We start from the raw sequence: 27435 nt of genomic DNA, 5'->3' as shown, positions 1-27435 counted from the left end.
AAAAGACGGGCTTTAATTTGTTATCATTATGCACATGGCATTGTCACAAAAAAACGCAACCACGCAGTTGTTTAATGTCTGACCGCTTGTGTTGCCTCATGATTCACGAAAAATATGCTTTGCTTTCGAATTTTAATGCATCCCAGGCTTTAATGCATCCCGATGCATTGCCGAATCGAACCGAATCGTAACCCTCTGAATCGAATCGAATTGTGACCCTCCGAATCGTAATCGAATCAAATCCTGAGGGCAGTGCCGATGCACACCTCTAGTAATTTATTAGTATTTAATGTATTTATTAGTATTTAATTTATCTTAGTTTTTGGTTTGGGTTTTGTCTACACTCTGGGTGTGTTTTACTGGTTGTCAGGAGTGATTGCTTTAAGTCTGTAACTGCCTGATCTGTAATGGTGTGTGGGAAGTATGGGGAGCAGAGGGATCGGTTCAGAATGGTGCTGGACCAGGCAAAAGAGACATTTGGGAGGGGAAATGTTCTACAGGTAAAGACGGCCAATATTCAAAAAGGGCTAATAAAGTTTCTCAAGGACACAGGGCTGTTGGAAAGGATATAGGAAGAGGTTAATTTATTGGTATATAATTTATTTATTAGTATTTAATTTATCTTATTTTTTGGTTTGGGTTTTGTCTACACTCTGGGTGTGTTTTACTGGTTGTCAGGAGGGATTGCTTTTAAGTCTGTAACTGCCTGATCTCGTATTAAACTGTCAGTCCAGTAAATGACCGTAATGCCCCACAGTACCGAGGGGTAAACTGCCAATAAACAAAAAAGAAGAAGAAGAAGAAGAAGGGGGAAAAAAGCAAGCGATGTCGTATATTTCGGTTCAGAATGGTACTGGACCAGGCAAAAGAGACATTTGGGATGGGAAATGTTCTACAGGTAAAGACCGCCAATATTCAAAAAGGGCTACTAAAGTTTCTCAAGGACACAAGGCTGTTGGAAAGGATATAGGAAGAGGGTGATTTATTAGTATTTAATTTATGTATTAGTATTTAATTCATCCTATTTTTTGGTTTGGGTTTTGTCTACACTCTGGGTGTGTTTCACTGGTTGTCAGGAGTGATTGCTTGTCTGTAACTGACTGATCTCGTACTAAACCGTCGGTCCAGTAGATGGCGGTAATGCCCCATGGTACCGAGGGGTAAACTGCCAATACACAAAAAAGAAGAAGATGTCGTATACGTGCACGTCATGCGTCGAGGATGTGAGTGGCTAGAGTTGCCGTCCGATTGCTTTGAAGACAATCCACTTAGCCCCAAGACGTAATGTAATCGACTGAAAGGTGCCAGAAATTTTTGGGCAAGAATCCGTTCAATCTCGTTTCTGCTTCGAGTCGTTTGGGTGCACGTTGAAACTTCGAGGCCTGCTAAGGTTAGCCTAGTCTAGTTTAGCAGCTAACAAAGAGAAACAACGCGCCTGGGATCAACACGTCGCCGAGCAAGCAAACGTCAAGTCCCAAAATGTCAGGTGAGTAAGTTAACTTTTGACTCGCAAATATGGAGTTAGATTTGTACTTAAAGATTTGTACTTGTATTTACACAATCGTATTCGTATATTAAATATTCGTACTAATATTTACGGATTCTTGTTCATAATTAGGCATCAGTATCTGTAAACACAAAATTCTGACGTGGGATTTTTTTGTGGGTGTGTGAATACAACTCCTCTACGAGTACAAATCGTGTCTGTGGACGAATTCAAGTTTACGACTACGAATCGAAAGCATTGAAATTACGTCACGAAGGTCTCAGGGAAAACTAGTCGATCCTCGAACCCCCTCATGGCGCATGCGCCAAAACAAAAACAGTTGTCATTCACGGCGCTCAGTGCCAAAACATGACGGACAGCTATGAAGTTCTTGGAGCTGCCGGCTCTGAAGAAGCATTAGAGGTAATGTCAACAACGTGTTTATTCAATATTTATTTGAGTCAAATGTACTTTATGAAACTATGTAAAGTTCATGGACTTACAAACTTACCCACGTAGTCGGCAAGCGAACGACGTGCCGTCATTCATTCATTCATTAGTGCTCCAGCGAGGGTCAGGGCATTACTAGCAATTTGCGACATAACATTAAACAAACAGTAAAATACAAACTCTAAAATGTAGCTTGTTTTGCTCTTTGATGAAGACGCTGATATTGACTGATTGATATTAAACTGTCACAGCTTATGGAGAAGGTAAATACAGTAAAATGTTGTCTATAGAGTCTACCCACGTACCACGTGTTCGCTGTAGGGTTCCGCCCACTTGTCCGTCATTTTGACTCTGTATTTGCATTGTTTTCAATTGATAGCGGAATTTAAAATGCATTTCATGGAAGACCCGGTGCTTTCTGATGCCGCAAACTCACTGGATCTGTTGCATAAAAGGCATTATGAGGAAAAGCTTCGTTTTATACAGTCGCCAGATCCATATTTGATGCCCAAATCGATGTTTTTCGACCCACTGTCTTCGCCCTGTCTGCCTGACATCTGCTACGCTGATATTTACAATGATCTTGTCCACACAAAATCAGCCTATTCTCACGAAAAACTTCAAGAGCTTGGACGCTTATAAATACTTCGTTGCTGGTTGGGTGAAACAGGTCCTCGTTTGGCAGGAATCTATCTTGTGCTTGGAAAGGTGAGTTACGAAATTTTCAATTCGAATTCTTTTGTTATTGCTAACATCCACTGTCAAGTCTAATGTATTTCATGTCGTTTGTCAATGGAGTTAAGGCTTTTAATGTTTATATGGTTTAGCGATAGCACTCACTAAATACATACGTGTATGTTGTCGGCGATTAGCCTAGCAATGATCTTAATTGTGGTTATTTGTCAGCCCCGTAGACGAGGCCAGTTTCTTTCACTTGGTACAGCTAAATATTATTCAAAAAATAACGATGGTGGAAGAAAGGGAAGTCACAAACATCTTGAATTTGAAACTATGTCGTACTACGTCGTATGTTGTCGGCGATTAGCCTAGCAATGATCTTAATTGTGGTTATTTGTCAGCCCCGTAGACGAGGCCAGTTTCTTTTACTTGGTACCAGCTAAATATTATTCAAAAAATAACGATGGTGGAAGAAAGGGAAGTCACAAACATCTTGAATTTGAAACTATGTCGTACTACGTCGTATGTTGTCGGCGATTAGCCTAGCAATGATCTTAATTGTGGTTGTCAGGCCAAAACCCTCTAAATATATATTAAATGCATCTTACCGGATATAAAATGACTACTACATAGTCTGTGGTGATTTTTTGGTGTCCAATTTTCACGTCGAATTGCAGCCGTCCATTTCGCTCGTCTCTTTGGATCCCTCGGAATACGGTAAAACTTCAAGTCTCTCCTTCCATCTTCTCTGTTAGTGCAACCAACAGCCACACACGCCTTCACCATTTTGATTATTAATGTTAAGGAACAGAAAAACACGCCGTAAATAGGAGAAATGTACGTAGCCGTAATAGGTTAACACTATGTTTTGACGGACAAGTGGGCGGAACCCTACAGCGAACACGTGGTACGTGGGTAGACTCTATACTGGTAATTGCATTCACCTCATTATGATGTGGTTGGCACAGTTACTTTATGGGTTTGTACTCTTTAGCAAACAATGATACAATGTAGGTAAATTTCACTTTATACCTCTTTTTCTTTCTTTTTTTTTTTTTTTTTTAAAAGATTAACACCGGAACTAATGACACTCGGTTGATGATGTAGTGACCTGCGGATACATTGGAGTCGTGTCTTTAGAAAACCGAAACAGTATGTTGAGGTACTGTATGTTGGTTAAATTTTTGTTTATCAATCAGGTAAAGTTGTGTATTGTTATGCTTCTTGTTTGATCATGTCTAAAGCATGGATTACAGGTAGCATGGCATAGTTGCATGCAAGGTTGTCCGTTTTCCAGTTTAAAACGGACACTCAGATCACCACTGATTTTGATTCTTGCTATTGGGTTTTTATACAGTGCTGCTAAAATGTCAATCATTGCTGGGTAGAAACCAAATTTTCAGAGTACTTCATAAAGAAATGTCCATCTCACCGAATCAAATGCCTTTTCGGCATCCAGGCTTAAAATCGGCGTTTCAACTTTTTGTTCTATTGCCTGTTTTGTCACATGTAAAATCTTCCTAATGTTGTCCTGTGTTTGTCTTTGTTTTATAAAGCCTGTTTGGTTCATATGCATCAGTTCTGGTAATATTGATTTTAATCTATTGGTAATTATTGAGGTAAATAATTTATAATCAACTTTCAGGAGGCTAATTGGTTGATAATTACCACATTCAAGGTAATCTTTTCCCTCTTTTGGTATTAGTCATTTATTGGATCCTTTCTCATCTATTGCATCCTTCGGGGGGGGGGGGGGGGGGGGGGGTGTTTTCTTTTCTAAAATCCATTTATACGTTTTCAATAATGGTGAGACTAGTTAGTCCTGCATTTTTTTATACCAGTCTGAATTAAAGCCCTGCTCCTGATGATTTAGCTGTCTTTAATTTCCCAATTGCTAATCTTGGTTCCTCCTCTGTTAGTTTTGCTACTATTTTCTCATTTTGTTCATCTGTTAACTGTGGAAATTGAATGTGAGCTAGAAGTTCTTGGATCTGTATATAATTATTTAATTGTGGTCGAGAATATAGTTCTTTATAGCATTTCCGAAAACATCTTTGTATTTTTCCCAGGTTACTTTCTATTTCGTTGGTTTTAGTTTTTTTTTTTGTTTTTTTTTAATTATGTATAGTTCTCTCGGTGTGCTGTTTTCTAAGTTTGGATTAGAGTTTTGTTGACTTCCCTCCCACCACGTAATGTTGTTGTTTCGTAAACAGGATATTTTTTCTGGGTTTCTTGTGTGTTCATTCATCTTGTTCTTTGTTCACATTTTTTATTTCGGATGCAGTTTTATCTTTTAATGTTCTTGCATGGACTTCATAATACTTGACAGGACACAGGGAATGGGGCCGATCCGTAGAGGACCTATTTTTAAAAACTTCAAATTCAAATATTTTCAAAACCAAAGCTGCTACCGACCTAAAACCAAAACAGGCACCTACCTTAGCCATATATGAGTCTCCATGAGCAGCGGCATAAAAAAAAAAAATCAAATTCTTTCCCTTATAAAATCCTGATTAATTATTTTTTAGTATAACAAAATTTAAAATGGCTATAAAATTCTCAGATTTTACACTAGATGCACAAAAATCACCAAATGCAGAGATAATCACCAATATTTTCAGGATCAATAGCAATATTAAACATATATGTTTTTGCCCAAAATAGCAACTTCATTTTTTAATTTTTTTATTTACTGCAAGTTTTCAACAGATAATAAATGACTCAATTTTCACATCAGAAACTTAATACTTAAGGAAAACATGCAGAATAAAATATATATAATATATAAATAGATTATTAATAAATTGTATACACAATCACAACTTATTATTAGGGGTGTAACGGTACACAAAAATCTCGGTTTGGTACGTACCTCAGTTTTTAGGTCACGGTTCGGTTCATTTTCGGTACAGTAAGAAAACAAAATGCAAAATATAAATGTGCTCGTTGTTTATTACACACTTTTGTGCTTTCAACAATAGGCATAGACATTAGCCTATACAATGCTAGAGTTTTGCTCAAAAAGTAGCGTGTATTTAAAGATAATAATCCAACAACAATTTGCCTTCCAGACCCCGCGTATTGGTCAGCTTTGTTTCTGAAAGAAGGAAGAAAAAATAAGTCCTGTGCTAAAGAGAAAAGCAATCCCAATGCCAAAGATTTTAACATGTATTTTACAAATGAAATGCCTCAATGAATCATTTTTTTCCCTTATGAACGGTTTTCAAAAGCTTTATTGGTGGATTTTCTCAAAGCGCCACACAGAAATTAATTAATTGTGTAAGCAGGATCTTATTATTTAATTACAGGTGTTTTAGCTCTTTTCAATTTATTTTATTTAGATGGGCTATTATTTATTTTATTATGTGTTCATATTTTACAAATGTGATGTAGTATTCATTGATATATTTTATGTTGTATAACTTTAGTTCCTATGTGAATATTAGTTCCTACTTGTTTTGGTGTGGTCGGAGGGTTTTGTATTGAACACGGGGCCGTGTTGGTTATAATAGCAGAGAAGACAGCAGTAAATCAACAAAGACAAGTCAACTGTGCCCCGATCTACCACTCAAAAAGTGAGTTACGATTGCATATTGGTTTGAAAATCGACCGGATCCACCGTGTTTTTACACAAGTGACTTCCAATCTGCCCGATGCTAGCTAGTAGTATGTACTGACACAGGAGGGCCGCGTCTCGCGTCAAATAATAAACTCTGCCGTTGTTTTCTTGTGCGTCGCGTTGAGCCGCTTCTGACATGCGGCCACACTGCGACTGGTGTGCATTGGCAGATTGACTTTAACGCATGTGTTTCACTGCGTTCTCGAGGCGGCTACGTTGTCGCACCGTTGACGTTTCTTATACTGTCCTATCGTGTTGGTCCTCATTATAATAGAGAAGACAAAATAAATATAATCTACACAAAGAAACTGTAACCCGATCGACTCACAGCCTTGAAAAGTAAGGGTTACATTACGTTACAAACTCGTTCGGTACTCCTCCGTTCCTAACCGAGGACCCCGAACTGAAACGGTTCAATACAAATACTTGTACCGTTACACCCTTACTTATTATACAATAGAATACAAAGTAGAATAGAATTGCCCTTTATTGTGTACAATGAAATTGTGTAGCATTTCCCTTTACTGTGCATTATGAAGGAAAATCTCAAAAGTGACTTGCAAGTATAAAATCTAAATAAACAAATATAAAATGCGTATGAGATAGTCGTATGTTCAGTCAGTGCAAATAATCGAAGTGAATGAGCAGCAGTTTGAGAGTTAATGCTTTGAATATTGAAGGTGAGAATGTATTGAACATAGAATATTGCTTGCAAATGAATATTGGACTATGCCTTGTCAGCTTCCTCGACTTGTCCAAGTCTCTATTCTTCGCCTCTCCTTTCTGCCGGTCTGCCACTCTAAGGCCTTGTACGTCCTCGCTTCGGAAGTCACATTCTCGGAGAAGTTTGCACCAAAATTATTGTGATATAATTGTGGCCCCCCCCAATTTTTTAAAACCAATTTACAATCATCAAGTAAGAATACAGTATATATTAATAATACTAAGTAATATTAAGTGCACCCATTTAAACGCAATAAATGTTTACTCTTGAACTTTAAAATACTTTTACCTGAGTCCGATTGCCTTTAATCACCTTTTCAGTCTCTCTTCATCTGATAATAACTTTCGAATGGGGCATAATAAGGGTATGAAATCCTTTGCCGACATGTTTGAAGATGGACAATTTGTTTCATTTACTCAACTAAGAAATATAACCTGCAAGTCAGGCATTATGTGCGCTCAAATGTGCCCAACTACCCCTTAGTACCCAGTACTAATCCAATCGACCGCTTTCTTTCCTTTGACCCAATTCCTAAAGGTGCACTATCGAAATTGCATAGTTATATTCGGGGCCGGATGTATGGGGGGGCCAGGGTGGGCACGGCCCACCCAGACGTTAGTCGTGCCCACCTAATCAAAATGACGGTGCTCTGTTATGCATAAAAGATTGATGGGTTTTGTGATTGAATACCTGAGTTTCTTTTACGTCTTATTAGCATCATCTAGTGGATGCCTTAATTTACTGCATCTCATGCGCACTTTATTTGAAAGAAACTGCAACGCGGAAGTGACGTTGTTCAGTAGAGACTCACACGACGATGGGCGCAGTCAGTTCGCGCCACCTCTGACCATTTTGCCTTGAATTTGAGGTTGCATCGCCGGTATGTGTTGTTTAAATGTGTTTAAAAACGAAAATATGTGAACTGTGTGTACTTCAGTGCAAAAAAAGTGAGACAGATTCACTTAGCATGAAACCTGTGATATGCTAATTACCCACGAGTTAGAGGGTCGGCAAAACGCGTCTCGGGCGCTCTGCTAATTGTTTATTCATATTTTCATATGCAGTTTGCTACAGATAGTGCAGTACATATGCGATTTCATATATTGTGCATATTTGTGTTGAGGTGGTTGCAGCTCAACGTTGCATTCGTAGTATGAATTGATGGAGAACAAGTTGTCTTTTTGCCAAAACTTGGCGTGTTTAATTTCCACTGACATGCAGATACATCTTCTCTCATTGCTGTCTTCACAGGCAAGCCCACAATTCTTTATGAGGTAGTTGTAGATGTTTCCGAACTCCACTGCAGACAATTCCTATGGATTGTTTATCCAGCTATCAGCTGCGACTTTGTATGGGCAGATTTGCAGGCCAATACACGCTAATTTTAAGTAGTATTGCCTCCTCGCGTCTGTCGGCAGTGACTCGTGATAATAATAAGTCATGTTTAAGACGTTTTTATGAAAAAAGACGCAAAACACAGCTGAAAATTATGAATTTCAGACAGCGTCTGTCTACGGCTGTTTACCTTGCGTGCCTCCATCTCAAAATGGCGACACGTTGCCATGCGAGATGACGTCATCATAACATCATGCCGACAGCGAAAATAAGTAGATAGATGAAGAAAAAAAAAACAAAAAAATTAATTCAGCCTCAGCGGGACACAAGCCAGTGTCCTACTTGCGCCGGTCCCAAACCCAGAGAAATGCAGAGGGTAAAAAAAAAAAAAAGCCTGCATTGTGGGTGCCCCCTCAAGTTTTCCTAGTGCCCACTCTAGTGGGTCAACCTAGATCCGGGCCTGGTTATATTTCATTTTCATTGGGCTCGGCAACGGATAAGGTGAGGGCAGCTTGGGAGCAGGATTTGGGGCAACCCCCTGATAATCTATGGGATTCCATATTGTCTTCACTTCATAAATCATCAATTTGTGCTCGGCACTGCCTTCTTCAGCTCAACGTGGTGCACAGAGCGCACATGTCAAAAGCTAAGCTGTCCAGTTTTTACCCGACTATCTATTCCATCTGTGATAAATGCAAATCAGAAGACGCTACTTTGATACAAATTGCGCTCCAAGTTGCAGAAATTCTTGTATGATATTTTCCAAATTCTGTCCACAGTACTAAATAAGAATGTTAGCATGAATCCTACACTAGCTTTGTTTGGTATTTTTGGTGAAGAACATGGTCATCCACAGAACACCGTATGGTCACTTTTGCATTGCTCTTGGCTAGACGCACAATTCTGCTGAGATGGAAGGGTGCTGCTCTGCCCACGCTTGACCAGTGGCTTCGGGATCTCATGTCTTGTCTAAAACTAGAACTTCTCTATGACCAGGTCAAGGAGAAAGTTTCATGTGACATGGGATCCTTTTTTGACTTACTTTCACAATACTCAAACAAGCCATGAGTTATGGTTGGATATGGGGAGGCGGCCCTTGAGATGTATGTATAATTTATGTATAAGGTGTTTTATTTTGTTTTGTTTTTTATTATGTATAATTTTCCCTCACTAGAGGTGAAGGTATATACATATATATCTATGGACATAAATACAACAGCTTTGTCTTTGTGTGATGCACTGCCAATAACTCATCACTGGTATGCATTGTCTGCCTAAATTATATAACTATTCAGGACAGTTGGGGGTGTGGGTGGGGTGGGTTGTTTTGTGATTCCTTCTTGTCCTTGTTTTTCACTTTTGTTATTTTGTTTGTAATTTTCTGTTCATCTATGTACATTAAAAATTGAATACAAAATATCTGAAAGGAAAAAAAATACTTTTTAAGATATCACAACAAAAGACAATAGACCATGTCTCTTTTAAGTAAAAGAAAACAATATCAATACCGCACAGAAACACAGAATAACTAAAATGTCTTTTTCAAGAAAAAATAAAATTGCACTTCAATACCTTAACTCATTTGCTCCCAGAAATGTATAAATACGTTCTATTGTCAAATGCTTCACTGTCCCAAAAACGTATTTATACGTCTTTTGCGTTTTTAAAAAAAAAAAAAAATTATAAGAAGCATACAGCTTCTATATACAGCTACTGTATATAGCTTCCGCTGTATCTGAGAAAGAGAACAACGCTCCAAACCCATTCTAAAGCAATAAAACTGGCCACTGGAGGGCAGTAGCGCATTTTGTAAGACCAGGCAACTTGATTCAACGGCAGTGAACGGCCGGGCAGCATGGTCTGAGCGCTGGCGGCATGATGCCAGGCGGTGCTCTGACCGGACAAAACAACCGAGAGGACGCCTGGGAGGCCAGGCGCTGGACGACCGAGCAAAAGGAGTGAGACCCTCAGTGCAGCGGCTCGCCGAGCAGACCCCGCAGAAACGCAAAAATAATCCATCTTTGTGAGACAGACAACGATGAGGGAAAATTTTACACGGCTGGCATGGCGACAACGGCGTCATCTCGGCGACAAACCGTCATCTCTCAGTAGTCATGTTTGAATAAATTGTTACTTTGCTATCAAAAGCTCTATTTGTCTGGTTGTTCATGGTATTTTATAAAAGGAAAACATTATTCGGATGTTTGGAATGTAACTAATTATAATAACTAATGCAAAAAATAGCTTTGTTAAAGTCAAAGTTATGTTTGAAATGCGTTTACAAAAAGCTCATTTTCTCAGTTTTATCATCAGAAATTGGAAAATTGCTAAAACTAAGCTATTTTCTAATGCTGATTTCTAAGAATGGAAAACAATATAAACTTTTTTTTTTCTGCTGAAAGAAGACAGTCTAATCTTTTAGTGGGTTCCATGTTTATATAGCAATCGAACAGAATTTTCTGTGGGCCTTGCAAAATCAGTCGAAATCCAGAAAAACGGCCGGGAGCGAAGGGCCTTGCTCTGGTGAAAATGGCTGGGAGTGAATGAGTTAAACATTTAGGCACAGAGGTATAAAGTTGTAGTCCGCCCGTCTCATCAGACCATAGGACATGGTTCCAGTCAGTGCTTAATTTGTAAATCATAAGGTGCCGGAACGCAAAGTACATATGACAGCGCAGTGATGACGACACGGACACAGGTCCCGGAACACTGTATAAGCAGAAATGCTGAAACAACATGCGAATGCCCACTTGCCATGCTGTGGGACTTATAAGCTTCAATTTCAGATAATAATCATTAAAGATACACGATAATATCGGCGACCGATAATTATCGGCCGATAATGGCACTTATGACGTCACACAGATAATACAGATAATAAAAAAATCAACCGATAATGCAATCCGATAATTATATACTTGATTTAGCCTCCAAATGTGCGCAACCAAGCAGTTTTCTCCACTTCTTCACTGCCGCCTGCTCAACCCCTCCCCTCTCTGAAGCCCCTGTGGGAGGAGGGGTTTAGGAGTACGGCGTCATAGAGGAGGCGGTGTTACACATCAGTGTTGAGGCGCTCTCACTAGCGTGCGTTACTTTTCCAGTGTGTCTCTCGCCATCTACAAAAACAGCTCCTTAAGGCCTAAAGAAAGCGTCCTCATTGAACACCACTAGCACTAACCCAGCAGCCATTTAAAACTGCATCACAATGATTTTTGGAACAAATATGAGGCTGCTGCTAGCACGAATGCTAAAGCTATTGTTAACAAATAAACTATAAAGGAAGCTACGGGGCTTGTGACAATACAGAGACACTGCGGTCATCCCGGAGTCGGGGTGTTTGGGAATGCAGCCCAAAGCGAGTGGTAAACTCCCATCTATGGCTAAACACCTCACGAGATCGATAGTTGACAAGTAGCTCTCTTCCGACGGAGCCCGCTGGTCCGGCAGGCCGCCGCCGCCGCCTCGCCCTAGGCGGGTAGAGCATGAGAGCAGAGCCATGCACCGAATGCGCCGCAGCAAGCCGGCCGGGGCGGGCGGATATCCGGTACAAACTTAGCTGCCGCCGCCACTCCGGTTCGAGACAGAGGCCTGGCGCGGGTGCTAATTTGGCAGCCGGGCGGACTGAAGGGCACAGGCGGGAGGAAATTCCCGAAATGACCCGATAGCCAAACCCCTGGATGAAAAAATAATGCAGTTTATACGACCACGATTCTTCGTGACAGACATGCCGATCACATCAGTTTTACCACGGACATTTACACAGGTGATGTCAACAAACCATGTTTATCATGACGGCACAGTGGTTAGTTGATAATTGTAACATGCACCAAACGACACAAAGAAGTCATCCAGTCAGTAATGCATTCAGTACGCTTTAAATTTATGACGTCTTAATCAGATCATTCTTCTTAAATCTAGTCAAATAATTTTCCCCATCTTGTTTGAGTGTTGAAGACTAGTTGAATGCGCCAGATTATTCCACTTACTTGAACTAAATATTGCAATTTGTTCTTATTAAGCCCAAACATCTAAAAAAAGAAAAAATTGCTTTCAAATAATGTTTTGAACCATACATATTCTTGAATAAAGAACATTTCTGACAAGGTTTTTTTTTTTTTTTTTTTTTTTTTTTTTTTAGGATTATGTATAATAATTTATTGCTTAAAATAAGGCTGTTAATCTTATTTTCAGCTGGCCATTTTTCTTCAAGAAATCTGAGTGAAATATACTTGAAGTGCTGGCAGTTAATTTAACTTATTTCCAATAGATTTACACTGAAAACAAGGGACTTTAACTAGTCTTAAGGAGCTGTGTTTTTGCTGTGTAGTAATGTTATACTTTAGGAATGGCATACTTTTAAAGCCATTTTTGTGCAACTTATGTATTTACTCTGTAAGTAATTGTTGCCAAATGTTTACCATTACACAATGTCAGACAATCTGTCTTTATTTAGATGTTGGAATTTACTACTACCACTACTTGTTCACATTTGATGTTGAAAAAAAAGAGCAATATTATTTTTGCACAGCAATATTTTCCCTTGTGTATACTTTAAAATTTTACATAAATCTTTAATAAAATTATCGGCTTGACATTATCGGTTATCGGTTGGAACGAGGAGGAAATTATCGGTTATCGGTATCGGCTGAAAAATGCATTATCGTGCATCACTAATAATCATAATAGTACATTGTATTTCAAGAGCGCTTTTCAAGCCACACAAAGACACTTCACAAGAGAGATGGAATCATAGTACCAGCAAAACAATCATAGAAAAATTATATACATATATATAATATCCATGGTATGAATGTTATGACAACAATTTAGAATTATTTAGGCTATACTCTGCACAGCACGGCAATTGTCCACATAACCACAGGTGGGACTTACAGTCAGCAATTAGTTTTTCAACAGGTCTGACTTGTAAAACATAAAAAAAGATTGGCACGGCGACTTATTTAGCTTACCATATTTAGTTGTCCAAAACATTCCTTGTTGTCATTGTTGCTTTTCTGACTCGTTTGTCTGTCTTTTAGGCATGTTGAAATACCGCTTGATCCTAAAGTTTTTTCCAATTTATGTCAGGGGCTGATTTGTTGGTGCAGCTTTTGAGCGTATCAACAAATCTCTGACTCTTTCAAATGACGTAACATTTTTATAAACAACATTGTTACCAGCATCTTCAAGGGGGCGCTGTCCCGTTTCAGTGCGACCGGCATTGCCTATTTGGCGTAGAAGAAGACGTGGGTGAACGTATGAGGGAGAGAAAGGAAGCGTGGTGTTGACTTTTACTATGGTTCGGAGTTGAAAGCCCCACTAACCAAAAGTGCAGATTGGAAACAACATGCAATTCTTGTGATATGTTCTTTAAATGAATGTATGCATCTTATTATTTTATCCCCGCGACCGACCCTGGAGCAAACGGAAGATCATTGATGGATGGATGGACATTTTTTAAAAACGTTTTTATATTGTAGCATCAGGCTGTCATCGGCACGGTAATTCATGCGTCAACGCGGGGCTCCTATTGGTGCGCCAGCGCGACGCTCCGATTGGTGGACTGCATAGCCGCCCGCCAGTGACTTGTTTGTTTTGCATTAGGGTGGCGGAAAGAAGAATAAAATGAGGGGTAAAAAGCATCAAGGTTCCTGTGTTATATTCGCTACCAAGCTTTTAAAATTTAAAGCGACTGTTTTCTGTTCAGACCAAATGCTTGATGAAAAGTTTGGGCAACCATGACTTAGAGTGGTGGTTCCCAGTGTTATTTAATGTGGGCTCCATTCAGTTTAGTGCAGTGATTCGTAGCTATATTAACTTTAGAGGGGGCAATGTAGTAAGTGATGAAGATGACGAGTCTATCGCCTCACATTTTCCTCCGCGTCGCTCGGCATAATATTATCTTGCGTATTTCCACATATAAGGTACCGGAATGGAATAAATAAGTCCCGGAACACGTGGAGTCCAAAATCAAGAGGTACCGGAACATGTTCCGGCTCAAATTAACCACTGGTTCCAGTAATCCATGTGCTTCGTTGACATGTGTTCAGCAAACTGTTTGCGGGCTTTCTTGTGTACCGTCTTCAGAAGAGGCTTCCTCCTGGGGTGACAGCCATGCATACCAATTTGATGTAGAGTGCGGCGTATGGTCTGAGCACTAACAGGCTGACCCCCCCACCTCTTCAATCACTGCAGCAATGCTGACAGCACTCCTGCGACAAGTCACATGACATTTTTCAGGGAAAATGACAAGCAGTACTCCATTTGGACATTTAGGAATGTACTTTTTTTCAAAGTGCTGTATTCACTTTTGTTGCCAGGGGTTTAGATATTAATGGCTATATTTTGAGTTATTTTGATGGGGAAAATAAATTAACTCTATTGTATAAGCTGCACACAGACTACTCTTCATTGTGTCAAAGTCATTTTGTCAGTGTTTTCCCATGAAAAGATAAACTTAAATATCTGCGCAAATGCGTTGTGCATGAATAATCGATTTATAATCGAATCGTAGCCTCTGAATCGTAATCGAATCATGAGGTGCCCAAAGATTCCCACCTCTAGTGAAAATATATCAAATAGTAGAGGTGTGCAAAATTTCCGATTCTTAGATTATTCGCGATTCGGCCGTGGAAGATTCGAGAACGATTCACAAACATCCAAATTCCGATTATTGAAATATGCGAAGTAAAGCGGAAGTACACAACACTCAGCACGCCGCGCTGTCTTCGGGACGGAACTGAGCGAGAGTAGCTAAACATCATGCTTCCCATTACACGGCCCCTCGGGTAATGCCAATGCTCAACTCACGGCTCTAGCTCAACTCATGCAACGAGATAAAAAAACACAACAACATACCTGACTGCTGCCGAAAAGCTGCTACAAAGTACATTCCATATAATGTTACGGTGGATATCATTTATATAGGACTAGATGCAATATAGATTCGGTAGTGTTAGCAGCACATCTACAAAAAGCTAGATGCGTGCGTTATAAACAGCCGCCATCTTAAAGCAGTACACTTCCCTGCAAGGCTGTTGTTGTGAACCTTCCAAGCAAACCTAATTAACTTTTTCTCTAAAATACTCCTTAATCAGTAAAATATTGACTTGAATCTATCTTTAAAATAGTTTTAAAACTTTCACATGTCGAAAGTAGACAAAAGGGAAATTATGGAATAATGGGAGCAATTTTAACAAATTTAACGGTTGATTCACAACATTAAATTAATTGAATGTAGTTTAAAGCTGCTGATACAGAATGGGGACTGGAGTTTTTTATTTAATGTTGTTTTTGTATATTTGTTTACTGCTATATGTTAACTTGATACTGAAATAGTAGTGTGGTATAGCCTGAGAGTATTTTTGAACAATTTTGGAACTAATGTACAAAACATAAAAAAGAAAAAAAGAGAAAAAAAAAAGGAGGGGGTGGATCAATAATCGTTTTATAATCGAATCGGAGCCTCTGAATCGTAATCGAATCGTTAGGTGCCCAAAGATTCCCAGCTCTATCAAATAGGCGATATATTGTGATACTTTTTAGGCCAAAAGGTTATCGATATGCTCTCAACAAGAATCAAAATATCGTTTTGATGATGATGAAGCTTTTTATTTCAAGCATGCACAAAGAAACAGAAATACAATATAACTCATGATGGCGTTGGCTCATGACCTCGTACTCACAACCGGGCATTTGTTTTCTGTTGTGGAAGCTTTCATAAAAACTGAGTCGACACAGAAATACTGAGAGTCTAAGGGTGCGGTCAAACAATAAACACAAGTTTTAATGAATAAGGCACACACATTTGAGAATCTGACTCCATTATATACCTCACATTTTACAATCTGGTGGGCGTTTACTTTAATCATTCAAACCATTGGTCAACAGCTCTGGGGGTCGTCTGTGATTTCCCCTTATTTGATTAGCAAAGACTTGAGTAGGGGGATCATGTTACACCTTTGTGTTCTTCAAAGGACTAAAATAACTGGGCTTACTTTTATGACATGAAATTGTATATGTTAAAACTAACCAGAATGTGAATGCATGATTGCTTTAACTAAGAATAAAAGGCTACATAACGCATGCAAATAAACATATGAGTACATAACACTCAGGAAAATGATTTGCGCTCAACAGGGAGTGGGAAGAAGAAGAAATAATTTAATCCCACCCCTGATCTCATCGTCCAGCTGTCTTATTTCGTCGGATACTCCTGTCCTTTGACTTTAAGTCCACACAATAAAGAGACAGGAAAGAAAAGAAAAAAAGATGACAAAAATAACCAATAGACAACCAACTAGACCAGGGGTCGGGCCAAATATCTACAAATCTTCAAGAATTTAAAAAAAAAAAAAATTGTTATGCAATAGATTGGGCGCTAGGACCTCGGGGAAAACCTACCGGGCGTAAGGGCCACAGGGGGGGTGTTACAAAGAGCAACTAGTAAGGGCCCAAGTACACCGCATGCGTGATCGTTGCGTTTGCGGTCCGACTCCGGTAAAAAATAGCGCCGGAGCCAATCCGTTCCCATTATATCCTATTGTTCAACGTATACCGGCCGCGTCAGTGCTCCGGCTTGACTGCGAACCACCTCCGGCGTGCCGCATGCCTGCCGCATGGTATAGGCTATTTTCTCTTTTTGCCGGACACGCATCCGGCAAAATGGGCGGAGCTGGGCCTGGACGTAACAACCCAGGTGCCTAATCACGGTTTAAACACCAGCGAACATGGATGATGAGCGCTTCATCATGGAGGTGGAAACCCACAAAATCATTTATGATGCAGCAATCCTTTCTATAAGGACAATATAAAAAAGGAAGCTGCAAGGTGTCCTATTATGTGTGTTTTTCTGTCCTGATCTCATCATGATGCAGTCATGTCTGTCTCTTAATTCCAGATTAACTAAAATATCAATATGCAAAGAAAATATGTGCTCTCTCTCTGCTTCTCTGATGAGTATAGACTCCGTGTGTTTTTCGTTGTTTTAAATGGCACATTATCGCGCGCGATCACGCGAGAGCTCACGGGGGGGACGAGGTTGGCGGACCGCAGCCGTGCAGCAGCCGGTATGATTTGCCTGTTTTTGACGGACTGCGTGGCACGCAGGCAACACTGAGCCGGACCGCAAACGCAACGATCACGCATGCGGTGTACTTGGGCCTTAAGAGGCGCTCACATTTTTTCCTTTGGCAAGCCAGTGATCAGGCAACATTCAGGACAGGTGCGGCAGTGGAGAACGCAAAAGTCTGATGATGCACGTGGCAGTCGGTTGAAATAATAGCTATGCATCTGTAGCGTGGTGCAGACAGATGAAATGCTTCAGTCTGTTGCTACACATTTAATTTTGTTATATTTTCATTTTTCTTGTATAGCTGAAACAAGAAAAAAACATCTGTCCCGCATTGCTGCACACAGACGGCTCATATCTTATTCGCTCTAAAATGCGAATTCTGATATAATAAATAAATACAAGTTTTTGTGATAAAACATTTGACTTCTGCATTTTAGACACTACTAGCATTCACTCATCGTCCGCTTGCCATTACGAACACATCTGTAGTCATACATAAACATACATAACGATTAACATATTTCTGAACTATATTAACACACAGTACACATCACAATCATCCTAAAATAATGCAATCCACCGTCAAATTATATTTTTTCTCACCTGAAACAGGAAAAAAATACTTTTAACAACATCCGTCTGGCATTACAGCGCAGACGGGTCATTTCTTATTCGGCCTAAAATGCGAACATTTATTGCCCATGCACGCTAAGAAGCGAACGCTGCCCCCTGCTGGTTTAAAACCGTAAGTCTTTTCAGGCTGAAACTTGTGTGTATATTTTCCACAAACATCGAAAAAGATGAAACATTTTAAACATAGGGTGACTCTATCTGTGGACACAACAAAATATTAAAATAAGTATTTTAAGATTATTTCATATTTTATTATTATTTATATAAGTTATTAAAAATAATTCAGAGACTTATTGTACTTTAAAAGTGTTGAAATTACATAAAATGCACATATTACTTGTATTTTTATTTTTAAACACATTGTATGGCTCTAACGAGTACACTGACATACACAGGCATCGTGCACTGACAATAGAAAACATTTAGTTACAATCAAATGCTTATATTCAACCAATTGATATTGGACAAACACGTTATTGTGTTTACCAGTGATTCATTGCTTCCAACTGACAAGTTAGCTCCGCACACAACACTGCAGTCAGCCAGTTTTGTTGTTTCGGCGCATGCGCCGTTAGAGGATCGCTTAGTCTTCCCCGAGTCTGACTTGACGGCGTTCAATGCTTTTGATACGTAGCAGTAAACTTGAAATAGTCCACAGACAAGATTCCTAGTCGTTGAAAAGAAAGTTATATTTACGCACCCGCAAAAACAAAATCCAACGTCAGAATTAGGTGGTTACAGATACAAATGCCTAAATAGGAACACAAATGCGTAAATATGAGAGCCATTTTTTTTATACGTACACAAATGTTTAATACAAGTACAAAGCCGTGTTTAAATGACCTCATCACAAGAGGACTAAAGTTCTTCACACAATTCGATGGTGAGGTTTCGGTCTTCAAAACATTTCAACCGAAATTGCATTTTTAGCTATTTTTGGCCGATAGTTTTTGGCGCCGAATTTTTCGGACGCATCTATTCGCAAAATAATGTTTCTTGCGGCTCAAAATGAAAACGCATGTTTTTTCCCACCTTTTTTTTGTGGATACTTTTCAAAACCGTACCATGTACTGAATCCAAGAAACTGCAAGAGACCACTGTACTCGTCTTCTCCAAGTTTTGCAAAAAGGAAAGACGCAGTGGTAGTCCATAAAATATATCAATGGTTTCCTTGTGTCTTTCAGGTTTCAGAAAATACCTTAGTGCTGAGTGGCAGCAGCCAGAATCTCCTGGCGTGAAAGAGGATGTTGAGCTTCCCCAAATCAAAGAGGAGGAGCCCAAGCCCTTTCAACAGAAGCAACTTCCAATCAAAAAGGAAGAGGAAGAGGAGCTGCCATGCGTTAAAGAGGAGGAAAAGGAGGAGCATATCACCAGGTCGACTGGTGAGCTCTTGAAGAATGAAGATGGTCCGAGTGAGGCCGGCACAGGGGCCGAGCCTCCAAACGGCAGCAGCAGCAACTCAACAGAAGGATTGCAAGCAGACATTTTCATGGCTCCGTCAGACAAAAATGGCACCAGGTCACACTCACCTTACAATGATGATGGCCATAAGACATCTCCTGGTGACGACAAACTCTGCAAATGCTCTCAGTGTGGGAAAACCTTTGCTAATAAGTATACTTGTCGGACGCATATGAGGAGCCACACTGGTGAAAAGCCTTTTTCCTGCTCAGTTTGTGGTCAAAGATTCAGTTGCAAGAGCACCTTGAAACAACACACAAGAACCCACACTGGCGAAAAACCTTTTTCCTGCTCAGTTTGTGGTCAAAGATTCAGTTGCAAGAGCAACTTACAACGTCACACAAGTGCACACACTGGCGGAAAACCTTTTTCTTGCTCAGTTTGTGGTCAAGGATTCACTCGAAAGACAGGCTTAGATATGCACGAAATAACCCACACTGGAGAAAAACCTTTTTTCTGCTCAGATTGTGGTCAAGGATTCAGTTACAAGAGCACCTTGAAACAACACACAAGAACCCACACTGGCGAAAAGCCTTTTTCCTGCTCAGTTTGTGGTCAAGGATTTGCTGAAAAAGGAACCTTAAAAATACACAAAAGAAGCCACACTGGCGAAAAACCTTTTTCCTGCTCAGTTTGTGGTCAAAGATTCAGTTGCAATAGCACCTTGAAACAACACACAAGAACCCACACTGGCGAAAAACCTTTTTCCTGCTCAGTTTGTGGTCAAAGATTCACTCAAAAGGAAAACTTAAAAAGACACACAAGAAGCCACACTGGTGAAAACCCTTTTTCTTGCTCTGTTTGTGGTAAAGGTTTCAGTCACATGTACAACTTAGAAATGCACACAAGAACCCACACTGGCGAAAAACCTTTTGCCTGCTCAGTTTGTGGTAAAAAATTCAGTCAAAAGAGCAACTTAAAACGACACACAATAACCCACACTGGCGAAAACCCTTTTTCCTGCTCAGTTTGTGATCAAAGATTCGCTCAGAGGCATCACTTAAAACACCACACAAGAGGATCCAAGATGGTGGCGTAAGAGATGGTTGACTCTCTCTGAGCTCCGCACCACCGCATTGATTTTTCATACAAAACTCCACCCAACAATTTTCAATTTGCACGTTTCATCATGAATATTGATGAATAGTTTTCGAGATCCCGAGACAAGATACTGCCAAGAGAGGATCGTAACCCAGCCAAGACGAGCGAGCCAGAAGCTTCTGGTAGAGGAAGCGCAACAACAGGTTCAACCGGACACCGGGGTTGTCCTCGATGCCTCCTTTCGTCAAATTATTTAGGAAATAACGGCGAACATCACTAAGGTGATTGATGAAAAGCTTGGGCCGCTATCTCAAATGGTACTGGCGCACGCCAAGCGATCAAAAAAGATGGAGGAGCGTACCGCCAAGGCCGAAAACAGGATTGCTGTGGCCGAACATACCTGCGAGGACGTGAATACCTGGGTGCGCGAGCTTGAGAAGCAGATAAAAAGCATGGCTGAGCATATCGACGACCTCGAAAATAGAGGCAGGAGTAAAAAAGTCCGCATTATTCGACTATCAGAAGACACACAGAGGGGAGCAACTCTACAAATTTTTTTGAGGGGTGGATTCCCAACGTGCTTGAAATGGAAACGAAAGACGGCTGCGTTAAAATTGAGAGGGCTCACTGTACACTAGCGCCGAAGCCGGGACCGAACCAGCAACCGCGACCCGTCCCGATCCGATTTCACAACTTCGCCGACAAACAGCGGGTGTTGGATGCCGCGTGACTGTGAAGCACTGGGAATTCTCCATCATGTTCTTGCAGGATTTGTTGGCGGCGGTGCTTCGTAAACGGAAGGCTTTTGATGATGTGAAGAGGCAACTACGAGAGTTGGGCGCCAAATACATGACGCTATACCCGGCTGCACTGAAAGTAATCCACGGTGGGGAGGCTGAAAGCTTCGACTCCCCCCCCCTAAGCCAGTGACTTATGTGGACACACTCAAGTAAACTTCATGTGAGTCACCAAACGATCCGTTTATGTCTATGGCGGGTTAACGAGCTTAAAAAATAAGAATATGTTGTTTTACATTACATTTATTTGTTGTGGGTTTCCATATTTAACTTTTGTGAAGACTGATGTCTCAAAAAGTCTTTATTGGGCAATTTGAAGTGATTTTTTTTTTGGTCCTATGGCCAGACACGGCGCTTCCCATACGCATAACACTCACTGCGCGTAGGGCACCAACTCTGCCTGAAGGGGCACGAAAAAAAAAATCATGTTTGTAAAAAAATCCTAAAAAATAGTAATTGTAATAATAACAACAATATATAGTATTTAAAATAAAACTTTGTAAAGCCTGATAAATGCAAGTAATACAAATATAAGTAACATAGGCTCATTATTTACACAAAAAAAGAATCTCCTGTGCGGCCCGCTCGTCAGTCTACCTTTGGTGCCCCCCCCAACTCCCTGGTGGTTTGCTCCATTATGCCTCAGTCGCAAATTTGGCAGAAGTTTATTCTTGAAAGGAAATGTCATTGAAAAGACAAGACTCGGGGGCGGAAAAAAGAGGAAAAAGCAGCGAGATGATGCCCGCGCATCACTTGCAGGCAAGAATGTTTTTTTTAAATAATTGTTTATTTATTATCAGCTACGTTTACATGACTACAATAATCTGATAACTGGGAATAACCAGGTAATGACAATAATGAGATTTGACGCATTTACGTGCACTTCAGTGATGTGATAATCAGGAAAAAACTGGTTTACATGTTAAGTCAATAGTTTGATTTCTTTCCAAGTACATGACGTAAAACTCTTGGTCTCAGCATAGGCCTTCCTCCATGTTTACCAAAAACCCACGCTTGCTTGAAGTTGTCCCACTGAACCTCTTCAAATGCGAGTGTGGCGATTGCGTTACACAAGCTCGCTAACTGCAGAGTAGGCCCACAGGCTGAAAGCGAATCAGTTTGGCGTCCCTAAGGCCTCTCTAGCGACATCCGTTATTCCATTTGTACACATGCTCAGAGATGTAAAATAGCAGTGTTTATCAGATAAAGGATAGCGGATCATGCTCTTTACATGACCACTTGAATAATCTGGTAACTCCAGAAATAGGGTTATGATCGATTTATTAGTGTGCACAACCAAAAAAAACCTCTCCAAAACGCTGTGGTGGAAATGATGTGACTTGCAAATTCATTGCACAATGAAAATTAAATGGAATGTTACTATACATACCGGTAGTGGTTTTATGCAACGACTATGTTGATACAGAAATTTTTCCATTAGTAAGAAGCCGTAGTCATTTTCGAGAGGTTCAGAGGCCAAGAGCGACATCTACTGGTGAAACTAATAAGAAAGAAAAACTTAAAGAAAAAATCTTAAAGCTATGTAGATTTCCCCTTTCATACTCATTGTTTCCACATTATGTCCAGAATGTTTATATAGTGCCCTATCAGTCCATGTCTATAAAGGTATAATATTAAAGTTTTCATGTATCTGTGTTTTAAATATGGGCCTGCATAATACTATAATTTAGAAAATGTTTGTAACATGGTTCAAAACAATATTTCACTGCACCACAAAGCATTTATGCCTAGGGCACCAAAATAGCTAGCGCTGGCCCTGCCTATGGCCCTGTTTAAGAACCTGCCCAATGTTATATAAGGGTGGATACTACCATTTAGGTGGTACCATTAGGGTTCAGAAAAGTTTTCCGAGTTAGAGTTGAGAAATGGAGTTAAGGTAATCCCCTGGTTATCAAAAGGGGAAGTTCCCTCCGACAGTGCTGTCTGCACACTTGTTACGTATTGGTGTTTTTTTGTCTTTTTTTGTTTTTCAGCTGGGTTATAGTATGGTGCATGACCTACGTGGAGAGTGTAGTACATTTGGAAGCCTGAATACTCTGTTAAAAATTTCATGACCTGTAACACACTGAAGCTTTGCACCTGGAATGTTAAGGGAAGCAATTCTCCATCAAAAGGAAAAAAATATAGTGTTTTTTACAGAAATAAAAAGTTGATATTGCTATGCTGCAAGAAACACACCTCAATTATGAGGAACATTTAAAGCCCAACAATGCGGTTTTGATAAAGTCTATTTTTCATTATTCACCTCCAAAAGCAGAGGGATGGCAATACTCATCAGAAAAAAATGACCACTTAAGGTAGCAAAATGTGTTTAAGATAAATGTGGACGCTTTGTGTAGGTTTCAGCATATCTACACGGGGAGAAATTAGCTTTCCTCAATGTATATTGCCCACCATGTCACCCACTTAATTTTTTGACGGAGGCTTTTGCTCAATTGGTGACAGAAATTGGTGATCTGACACATTGCTCTTGGTCCTGTATTAAAATACAGAAATATTGGGAGTTATATCCTGTCTGAAATACAGAACTTTTTAATAACACAGCTTGATATGGACCCAGTTTCCCTTCTCTTGGGTCTAACAAATGACCGTATTAATAATAAATGTCAGGAAAGACTTTATAATATTTTGACTTTTTGTGCCCGGAAAAATATCCATGCACTGGATCATGCCCACTCACTATCAGGATGGCACAGGATAATAATGAAATATATTCCACTGGACTTTCTGACTTGTCTTTTGCATTTCAAAACAGATGTTTTTGAACAATCATGGAAACCATTCACTCACAACGTTTCTGCCATTCTGATGAGGGCATTTGTGTGATGATGTACTTTCCCCCTTGTATACCTTTCATTGTGTTATACTCCTTTTCATAATGTACCTGTTTACTATTCCCAGCTAGCTGTTTTTGTTGTTGTATGTTATTGCCGGTTTGCCTTATTTTGTTCTGTCTGATCTTGTCTTTTTTTATGGTTCCATTTGATGAAAATCAATTAAAAAAAAAAAAAACACCACACAAGAACTCACACTGACGAAAAATCTTTTTCCTGCTCAGTTTGTGGTCAAAGTTTCGTTCGGGAGGAAGGGATGAAGAGACACGATTGTGTTGGTGTGAGAAGCAAAGGCCAAGGACTGTTTTGACTGTCATCCATGCTGGCTTCATCAGATTTTACACGCTGGACGACTGTATTCCGTAGAATCCTGTTGAGAATTGGCGCTTTCGGTCCCTCGCTTTGTCCAGTTGTTGTATGATGTGCATCCACCCTATTGCCTAAGGGGCGGTTTACATGGTGACTCTCCGAGAATACGAAAAATGTCAAATTTGCATTTGCATTTGCGTCTCCATTTGAACAATGTCGTGATTCCGCATGAAAACGAAGTAGTATTCATGCCAGGCCCTAGGAGGCAGTGCAGATTTACTGGGTGCCAGAGAATGATGCACTTTGACCCCACCAAGCTCCCTTAGCCCGGAAAAAAATATCCCCGCCCACTCGAAGCAATGTCATTTTTCTTTTGTTTAAAAAAGGGGAAAAAATTAAACATTCAACATATTCAATTTAAAAATATTATTAAAACAGAAAATTAAAGCCGACATTCCGCCATATTTGCTGTTTTTAATGTTTAGTAGCACCGCTGTGCACGCCCAATGTGACGTGTACGAGTGCTGACGTAGACAACGCGGTCTCGTGCCGCAGGAGCCTTTGATATACATGCCGAGGAAGCCCCCCCCCCCCGCAATCAGATTCTTCCACTTTGGAGGCAGGATTCAGAATTTTTCGTATTAACATTCCGTCTTCGCCGACACCATATGCACGCGAGGCGAGTCCGCAACTCAGTCATTGCATCTTTGTGTCGCAGAGTCACCACGTAAACTGCCCCTAAACCTCAGCTGATTGAACTCTCCATTCCAGCACATCATTTATCTGGATGGGCGGAGCTGTGCAACACACCTGTGATGCATTAGAAGCGCTCATTATTTAAAGCGAATGTCAGACTTTTGCTTACTTTTACTTTGTTTACTTTGTTTTTTGCCTTTTCTGGCCATTGACGCCTTTCCCTTGGTTCTCTCGCCAACTCTGTTCGTGCCTCTTTTTGTTTGTAGTTTTTCTCACGTATTCTGACTTTTTCCCCTGTTGTTTTGTCATAAATTCTGTGTTGGATCCATATTATACGGCTCGCCGTTTCATTACAAAGTTAAGTGGCATTATTTATATCATTCTCTCCCTTTCAAACTACACTTTTCACATTTAATATTTGAAACAGCAGACCGCAAATTCCAAAAAATTCCAAATTCATTCAAAGTACTGTCATCAAATAAATATGGAAAATTAGAATATGTTGTCACTTGTTTATTTTTATTCATTATTAATACCTTGTTTTTATTCAGTCCACTGCATTTAAATGTACTTTTCATATTTTATCCTAGTATTCGTTGAAACGAAATTGTGAGTAACTGCTTACAATGTCAGATTTTTTTAATAATGGTATTTATAGATCTGTTTAATTTTGTTTTGTAAACATTTTTTTTGTTTCAGCACAACTTCATCTACATGAACTGTTATTATAAGTATAGTATAGAATTACGGAGCCACTAATGGGACATGGAAGAAGAAAAAAAAAAGGTTGATGTAAAAAAAAAAAAAAAGTGCCCCTTAGAGGACACGAAAGATTTTTTTCTGTCAAATCCGGGAAAAAAAAAAACATGGAATAGAAAAAAAATTAGAAGTCAAAGCAAAAAAAAAAACAAAACATAATTATATCGAAGTAATTAATCTTGGGGGGAAAAAAAGTTAACATCGAAGCACGCACACACACACACAAAATCTTGGAAGCTAATTGTGCCTCCAGGTCAATTAGAGTTTTGGAAGTTGCAGCAGGACAACATGGAGGACGACTTGGAACGGTTGTTGTGGTCAAGATTTCCCACACGTGGATATTACGCGCATGAAAACAGACGATGCGTATTCACACTGTCAACATTATCGATGTCAAAACAGCAGCATGGATATGGACACCTCATACTGTTTGTTGCTGCTACTGTTGTGTCTGTAATGTAAATTAGGTTATAGCATGCATCGTTAAGTGTAACAAAAAATGCAATGTAATGTTATTACATAGGGATAATGTAACTGAATAAGACGCTACGCACTTTCAAGTACATGGACCTTCGCTGGGGGCTATGACAAAGCATTAGTATAAATTAGGGCTGTCAAACGATTAAAATTTTTAATCGAGTTAATTACAGCTGAAAAATTAATCGTAATTAATCGCAATTCATCGCAATTCAAACTATCTATATAATATGCCATATTTTTCTGTAAATTATTGTTGGAATGGAAAGATAAGACGCAAGATGGATATATATATTACACATGCGGTACATAAGGACTGTATTTGTTTATTATAACAATAAATCAACAAGATGGCATTAACATTATTAAAATTCTGTTAAAGTGATCCATGGATAGAAAGACTTGTAGTTCTTTATGAAAAATGTTAGTACAAGTTATAGAAATTTTATATTAAAACCCCTCTTAATGTTTTCGTTTTAATAAAATTTGTACATTTTTCAATCAAAAAATAAACTAGTAGCCCGCCATTGTTGATGGCAATAATTACTTACACTATAAAATCAGTCGCACCCAAGCGCCAGCAGAGGGCAGCAAAACTCCGCAAAACACAATTAACAAGTGGGCCTTTCACTCCTCTGTCATTTAAATCTGTCTGAGCTGGGCAAGTGCGTTAATTGCGTCAAATATTTTAACGTGATTAATTTAAAAAATTAATTAACGCCCGTTAACGCGATAATTTTGACAGCACTAGTATAAATACTTCTATTGATTATAATTTGATGGAGATGAGCCAAAGGATAAAGGAGTTCCTCATCTATGAAGCAGACTCCAAAGATGAAGAATAGTAATCATAATTCGTATAAATACTTTTATTGATTATAATTTTATGTATATGAGCCATAATATTAAAGATTTCCCTATTTGTAAAACAAGATTCTAAAGGACAAGATGCTTCAATATTGTGGGTTTCAATGGAGGTGAAGCACAAGTATTTGATACACTGCCAATGCTAACCCATTGGCAGTGTATCAAATACCGTAAT

The 27435-nt window shown here is 39.5% G+C and overlaps 1 protein-coding gene across 1 annotated transcript; it reads left to right on the top strand.

Moving 5' to 3' along the window:
• Window positions 1-1198: 1198 nt before the first annotated feature.
• Window positions 1199-25707, top strand: LOC130927766 (zinc finger protein OZF-like). The gene is made up of 2 exons (XM_057853769.1): window positions 1199-1486; window positions 19183-25707. Exons 1-2 carry the CDS (start codon window positions 1480-1482, stop codon window positions 20496-20498), a joined length of 1323 nt encoding a protein of 440 aa, XP_057709752.1. The 5' UTR covers window positions 1199-1479; the 3' UTR covers window positions 20499-25707.
• The last annotated feature ends 1728 nt before the right edge of the window (window positions 25708-27435 follow it).

The sequence above is a fragment of the Corythoichthys intestinalis genome, chromosome 13, assembly GCF_030265065.1.
Source record: "Corythoichthys intestinalis isolate RoL2023-P3 chromosome 13, ASM3026506v1, whole genome shotgun sequence".
Taxonomy (NCBI): Eukaryota; Metazoa; Chordata; class Actinopteri; order Syngnathiformes; family Syngnathidae; genus Corythoichthys; species Corythoichthys intestinalis.
This window is presented reverse-complemented; position numbering and strand designations above follow the sequence as displayed.